The sequence below is a fragment of the Fulmarus glacialis genome, unplaced genomic scaffold (genome assembly GCF_000690835.1).
Source record: "Fulmarus glacialis isolate BGI_N327 unplaced genomic scaffold, ASM69083v1 scaffold21955, whole genome shotgun sequence".
NCBI lineage: Eukaryota > Metazoa > Chordata > Aves > Procellariiformes > Procellariidae > Fulmarus > Fulmarus glacialis.
In genome coordinates, this window is record NW_009212592.1 from 2,077 (window position 1) to 2,466 (window position 390).

The following is a 390-nucleotide window of genomic DNA, read 5'->3' on the forward strand; positions in this document are numbered from 1 at the left end:
TCTGCAGCCCCCTGTCCCCACTGCAGTCTATTGGTCCCCTCCATGTCCCCATGACCCTTCTGCATTCTTCTGTCCCCACCGTGTCCCCTGGTCCCCACAACAGTCCCCTGGAGCCCTCTGCATCCCTTAGCCCCCAGCAAGTGCCCTGGACTGCTCTGTGTCCCCTCATCCCCCCTGCGTCCCCTCATCCCCTCCATATCGTCCCATCCCTACTGTAGTGGCCCAGTCTCCTCCACGTCCCCCATGTCCCCTCTGTGTCCCCCAGTGGTGTCCCCTCACCATCTGCCCCTGCTTGGCCATCTTCTTGATGTCAACAATGATCTTCTTCTCCTGCGCCTCGAGCTTCTGGCGCTCGCGGTCGAGCTCCCGCATGGCGCGGGCCAGTGCCCG

At 63.3% G+C, this 390-nt stretch overlaps 1 protein-coding gene across 1 annotated transcript in view; it reads right to left on the reverse strand.

The window, feature by feature from the left end:
* CHMP2A (charged multivesicular body protein 2A) overlaps positions 1-390 on the reverse strand; it is a gene marked incomplete at its 3' end in the record, with an annotated part of 1,945 nt that overhangs the window by 1,387 nt on the left and 168 nt on the right. The window contains exon 2 of the mRNA XM_009577936.1: positions 280-390. Coding sequence (XP_009576231.1) covers positions 280-390 — 111 coding nt within the window. The remainder of the gene's footprint in view (positions 1-279) is intronic.